This window comes from Danio rerio, chromosome 3 (assembly GCF_052040795.2).
Source record: "Danio rerio strain M-AB ecotype USA chromosome 3, GRCz13ab, whole genome shotgun sequence".
In the NCBI taxonomy this organism is placed as follows: Eukaryota; Metazoa; Chordata; class Actinopteri; order Cypriniformes; family Danionidae; genus Danio; species Danio rerio.
The window spans coordinates 31,130,265-31,137,341 of NC_141023.1; the positions used below are offsets into that span (position 1 = coordinate 31,130,265).

General features: G+C 36.4%; 1 protein-coding gene across 1 annotated transcript; it reads left to right on the forward strand.

The window, feature by feature from the left end:
* The first annotated feature begins 2,366 nt into the window (after positions 1 to 2,366).
* Positions 2,367 to 4,719, forward strand: fzd2 (frizzled class receptor 2). Its single transcript, NM_131140.1, is given in 1 exon segment — positions 2,367 to 4,719. A coding segment is annotated over 1 exon segment (1,653 nt). The 5' UTR covers positions 2,367 to 2,504; the 3' UTR covers positions 4,158 to 4,719.
* The last annotated feature ends 2,358 nt before the right edge of the window (positions 4,720 to 7,077 follow it).

Consider the following 7,077-nt stretch of genomic DNA (forward strand, 5'->3'; position numbering starts at 1 on the left):
GTGCGGTCTCGAAGTCGACAGGTTTTACCATATTCCTATTGGCCAAGCCGGTTTCAATTAGCCAATCAGATTCTATCAAATAGTCTGCGCAGAGTCGCGCTTAGCAACGAAATAGTAATGTTCCAAACATGTAAAAAAGTCACTAGGCCTCTTTATTTTATTTTGGCTCGCTCTTTCTGTATTTTTCTCTCTATTCTATTCATGCCTTACACTACTAGGAATGCATTACTAATAAAAGAAGAAATCATTTTTGAAAAAATCATTTGTCTTAGTATTTCACGATAACAATCATATTGAAAACATTATTAATTTTAGTCGAACTGGTCAAAATTAAGAAGACGTGTAAACAATGTTTAAAACCTTCTGGTCTTCAGTGCTGAATCCTTTAATAAAATAATACATTTATTTGAATAATAATATGTAACAGTGTTTTCTTTTTATGTATTAATCAATATTTATTTTGAGCAGCAAATCAACATTTTTTTATATGACAATGAAGACTTGATTAATATGCCTTTTAAAAATAGATCCAGGAATGAATGACGTTATAAAAAAAACTGTTGAAATTTAAATCATAATTGTCAATAATTGAAATTATATAACATATATTTTATGTGCAGGCTTCAACATAAGAGACCAGGAGTGTTTTTGATATTTTAATATTAATCAAACATATCGCACTTTAAATTTTAAACACAATTAGTTTAAACGTGAATATTGTATATAAAAGAGCCGAAAATATAGTTATATATTATATATATATATATATATATATATATATATATATATATATATATATATATATATATATATATATATATATATATATTTAATTACAGTTTTTCTCAGTCACTTTGGTGCATTTCTCGCAACACTATTTACATTTGGTCAACAGTTAATGCATTTCTACTAAAAACAATTAGTAATTTGTGCACATCATAGTAGCATTTTTTTAATTTCTGCCAACAAATGCTTTTGGACACGCATCAATTCCTTTCATACAACTCTCTGCTGTTTTATAATATTATCAGTTGCTTATGTCATGTCAGCCAAATTAACTAAACTTGCAAATGCTGAATAGTACTTGCATATAAAACTGATAGTCCTCATTTCATTAGAGTCATTACACAAAATTGTTGAACTAGTTTTTAAAACTGTCAATTTTAAATCTTTTTTTCCCCTGAAAAGTATTCTAAAATGAACAGATTGATGAATGATTTACAGATGTATGTTGTAGGTTCAGTTCCAATATGTACTGCAATATTGTTCACAGTTGTGCATAGCTCCCAAAGGAAGTTTATGTTTGTTGTAAATAAAGGTTTATTTATTCTTTTACACAATGCTGTAAATAAATTAGAATTGCAAAGAGCAAATGCAGTAAAAATGGGAAACATACGAAGTGTCTTGTACTCAGATATCTCACTAAATGCAGGCATGTCTAACTTTACTGTAGTTTTCAAATGACTGTGCAAATAGTATCAAGTGCTGTCTTGAGCATTTTCAGGAAGTGTAACCAAAATCTGACTTTATTGCATTGAAAAAATGTACAGAGTAAACTGTCATAATGAAAACATGACAAAGCCATATGACTATCTTGTTCATAAACAATGGTGTCAGGACTTTTCATCTTGATGACACTGACACTTTGATTGACATGAATACTTGCTTTGGAGGAATGAACTATCCATTTTGAGCAAGTGACGTGCTTTTGCAAGTTATCAGCTAGATTTTGCAGTTTGCACTAATTGTTTTGAGAAATGCATTGCTGTTGTAAAATTGTGTAGTGTTGTGAGAAATGCACTAAAGCAATTGAGAAAAACTGTAATATATTTAATATATATTTAAATAAAGAAATAAAACGGTAACGTGGGATATTTACCGACAACAACCACAAGATGTCACCCTTAGATAGAGATAGATAGATAGATAGATAGATAGATAGATAGATAGATAGATAGATAGATAGATAGATAGATAGATAGATAGATAGATAGATAGATAGATAGATAGATAGATAGATAGATAGGTTTTATTTTGAAATAAATGTGTTTTTAGTAAAGTGGATTTCCAAATTCACGTCCCTCCACAGCTTAACGGACTCGAAAAAGTATTGAACTTTTTTAAGTGCTCTAGGTTTTGAGATGACTAAGTGCATATGGTGTTGATATGGGTCTCCTGTGATTCAATCGGTCTGAAGACCTTGTGATGGGGGTTTAAAGTAGAAATCTGTTTCAAGACCCCCGAAATCCCTCCTCCTCGCGCTCCCTTCAAAGTCGGCAACAGGCGCCCAGGGGGAACTTGAAACAGTCTGGCGGACAAAGGGGGAAAAGTCATGCAGTCGCTCCTACGCGCAACAGATACTCCTCGGAAAGTATGCGATTTACACTAGTTTGTGAGTTTATCCAAACTTTTTGTTTTCGAAGAATAGATGATATGTCGGGAAAAGCATAGTTTGCCGGACTCATTTTGTATCAAGAGAAAGTTGAGCGGAACTTTTCGAGACAATGCAGGCGAGTGGAAGTGTGTGTGTGTTTTTGGCACTGTTACTGCCGTGCTGTTTCGTGGCGTCTGGACAGCATCAAGGAGATAATGGCATAGCGGTCCCTGATCACGGCTTCTGCCAGCCCATAACTATCCCTCTGTGTACGGACATCGCTTACAATCAAACCATAATGCCAAATCTGGTGGGACACTACAACCAAGATGATGCCGGGCTTGAGGTCCATCAGTTTTACCCGCTTGTCAAGGTACAGTGCTCACCCGAGCTCAAATTCTTCCTGTGCTCCATGTATGCTCCAGTGTGCACAGTTTTAGAGAAAGCCATCCCACCATGCCGCTCCATTTGTGAGAGGGCGAAGCAAGGCTGTGAGGTCCTCATGAACAAGTTTGGCTTTCAGTGGCCAGAGGCGCTCAGATGTGAGCATTTCCCAGTTCTGGGTGACGGACACATCTGTGTGGGCCAGAATGATTCCATGGCCACCGTGTCACCCGTTCACATGCCCATTCCAGGAACACCAAGCGTTCAGCTCTACTCCACACCGGATAAACCATTTCGCTGCCCTTCCACACTCAAAGTGCCAGCCTACCTCAGCTATAAGTTCCTGGGTGAGCCAGATTGTGGTGCCCCCTGCGAGTCCTCCAGAACACACAGGGCCTACATGTTCTTCACAGACCAGGAGATTGAGTTTGCCCGCATTTGGATCCTCATCTGGTCATCGCTCTGCTGTGCGTCCACTTTATTCACTGTAACCACATATATAGTGGACATGCAGCGTTTTAAATACCCTGAGCGTCCTATTATATTTCTGTCTGGCTGCTACACCATGGTGTCCATTGCATATATCGCTGGCTACTTCCTCGGGGACAAGGTTGTGTGCAATGAGAGCTTTTTTCCTGACAGCTACAAAACCATTGTTCAAGGTACAAAGAAGGAAGGATGTACGATTTTGTTCATGATGCTGTATTTCTTCAGTATGGCTTCTTCGATCTGGTGGGTCATCCTGTCACTCACTTGGTTCCTGGCGGCGGGTATGAAATGGGGCCATGAGGCTATTGAAGCCAATTCACAATACTTTCACCTGGCAGCCTGGGCCGTTCCAGCCGTAAAGACTATTAGCATCCTTGCAATGGGGCAGATCGATGGAGACGTGCTAAGCGGAGTTTGCTTTGTGGGCCTGAATAATTCAGATGCCTTGCGGGGCTTTATTTTGGCTCCTCTTTTCCTCTACCTCTTCATTGGCACCTCATTTCTGCTTGCAGGCTTCGTGTCGCTCTTCCGCATCCGAACCATCATGAAACATGATGGCACCAAGACTGAAAAGCTGGAGCGATTGATGGTCCGCATAGGTGTCTTTTCGGTTCTCTACACTGTCCCAGCCACCATCGTCATTGCCTGCTTTTTTTATGAGCAGGCCTTTAGGCAGCAGTGGGAGAAGAGCTGGATCAGTATGAACTGTAAGAGCCTGGCCATCCCCTGTCCCATGCAGCCCGCTCCTCACATGACCCCCGACTTCACCGTCTTCATGATCAAGTACCTCATGACCCTCATTGTAGGGATCACTTCGGGATTCTGGATCTGGTCGGGAAAGACACTGCACTCTTGGCAGAAGTTCTATGTGCGTTTGACCAGTGGTGGACAAGGAGAAACCACTGTTTGAAACGAGACATTGTGATCCACAATTTCATGCATTATGACTTTAGAAATACAAAAAGTGCCTTTGATTGTCAGTATTTTGAAAGCAATTATTCATGTCTATTTCTTAGGCTGCCGAGAAAGAGAAATGGGACATAAACCACTTGGCTTCACCAAATAAACATGGCCCATTTGATACCAAGTGCATAAATGTGTTCCTCCCCATTCTACTGCCCCCCTGGGTTTTTTTCTCATAAGCTGCTGGCCATAAAAACTCAACTTGGAAAGTGAGATACCAGCTGGGAATTCATCAAACGACAGAGCAAAGCGAGCCGTGGGGGGAGGAGAGCTTTAACGGCAGGCAGTTGTGCTTAATGTAATTAAAACACACATAATACCTAATATGTACATAATACATATGTACATATGTATTATGTACATATGTACATAATATTTGTAAAAATCTGTATTTAACCTTTATTATATATATTTGTATTTAAGCAATTGTACCTTTTTATGTTTCAAAGTTTGGTACTCTTTAGAATCTGAATTTTGTAGCCACTCTCTCTCATTTGCTCTGTACTTAAGTTTTTCTCTGTTTTGAATTAAAATTGCTGTACATAATATTTTTTCTTCTCTCTCGAAACTTGATTTGCCCAAAAAGTGAAAGAAAAACTCTTATTCCTTCAAAATAAGATTCTTTTAGTTAATTAGTTATTAAATGAACTAATATGCATGTTAATAATCAGCAACACATTTGTTACCATTAGGCATGGGCCGCTATAAGATTCTGATGGTACGATAACCTTGGATAAAAGTATCACGGTTTCACAGTATTATGATTACAGCTCTAAATATATTCTTTTTAAATGTCTAGGTAAAAAATTAAAAACCTTTGCCCCTTTGAACACTATATATTTTATTTTAAGAATCATTTAAAATATTTTAAGAGCAGTAAACATATCAGGCTGAATAATTCAAATGAGTCATTGACTTCTGCTGTCAGAAACACAGATTTCATTACAATTTAAATGGCATTTTGGATATGTTTTCTGCTGGAGATACTGTTGCCCTTTAAAACAAAACAAAAAAAGTAAATACAAAATCGTACACATACCTAGCAGTATGGCAGAAAATTTTGGCAGTTTTGAAACCTTGAAAACTAATAACGTCCCATGCCTAGTTACCATAATCTTTGGTAATGTTAGTTAACAACTGTTCATGATAGATCTGATACATTAAATAGTATTAAAAGATGCAATACTCAATTTGAATTTATTTTTTAGATAGATTAGATTCAACTTTATAGTCATTACACATGTACAAGGCAATGAAATGCAGTTTAGAATTACAATTGCAGCAAGTGCAGGATATAGGTATAAATTGTAAATTGCAGTTATAGAAAAACTATAGGTGATATTTACAGATGGATGTACTATAAACATTATATGCAGGTTGTATTAGCTATAAACAGAGATACAACAAATGAATATATGCACAGGTTGCTATTAATAATCAGAAGTGTGCAAATAGATAAATGAATATGTACAGTTCAAATGAATGGATCAATGCAATGTAGTGCAATGAATATGCAATTTATATTTTAAATGTGCAAATGTTAAATAGTGCAGTGATTATGAGGAGTCTAATCACTGCACTATTTAACATTTGCACATTTAAAATTTTCACATATTCATTGCACTGATTCATTCTTTTGAACTGTACATACCCACTGTGTGTACATTTGTAATTATGTTTATCTATCTGCATATTCAATAAACAAAATTAACTTTAAGATGTTCTAGAAAAATTATTCAATTGATCTTAACTCTTTTAGGGTGTGTATTGTGGACAGTTTCCCCCAAGAAAAATAATAGTCCTTCATTTACTCAACCTTATGTTGGAACACAAAATATTCTATTCTATTCTATATATATATATATATATATATATATATATATATATATATATATATATATATATATATATATATATATATATAATCATTGGAGAATATTGTCAATTTATGTACAAAAAGAGTTTCTAAACTAGTAACGTTTTTTTCTTCTTTTGCTAGCCTGAACTCACGAGAATACTTAACTATTTCACGTTTTGTCAGTTTAGTCTTGAATTCGTACAAATTCATATGAGTTGCGTTATACAAGAGTCTACAATTTTATAAAGGAGCCGTGTCACCCAACCCCACCCCTAAGCCCAATCGTCATTGGGTGATGAGCAAATCATACTAAATTGTACTAATTAGATCATACAAATTCATACGAATTGCCATGGGATTGTGTTAGTTCAGAAAAAATTAATGTCACACAGGTTTGAAATGGCATGAGCTTGATATGATTACAAACTTGTAGTTTTTGAGTAAACTAACCCTTCTAGTGTGTGGTTTTGGCACAGATGGACAAGCTGAAAGTCAAATATGTAATCCATATGTCTGTAATTGAGTGTTTTCATATTTCTACCAGATTTAAAGACTAACCTAAAGCCAGAGTATGGAGTGGTTGTGTGTGAGAGTGAGTCAGAGAGTTGTTGTTTTTTTTTTTGTTTGTTTTTTTTGACTGTAGTGTGAAGCAGGCAGCCGTTGAGGAGCAAATGGTTCTCGTATGGTTCTGAGAGCTGAGGCATGCAGGCAAAAGCAGGGGAAAAATGAAAAGCACATGATGAAATGATTGTGTGTGTGTGTTTGTGTGTGTGCGTACTTAACAAACCAGCCTGCCTTAGCAAAATGGTGGTAGTGTGTAGTCTGTTAGTGATCAGTTCGGAGCTTTTCTAGGTGCAGTTTTTTATGCCACTAACTTTCTCTGGCTCCATTTAAGGCTGATTGATTTTCTTCTCTTTTCTGCTTTGGCTTGTGAGTGTATGTTTGTGAGCTCAGGTTTCTAATCTAATGCATGCCCCTGGGCAGCCAATTTCATGCTCAGCCCTTCATA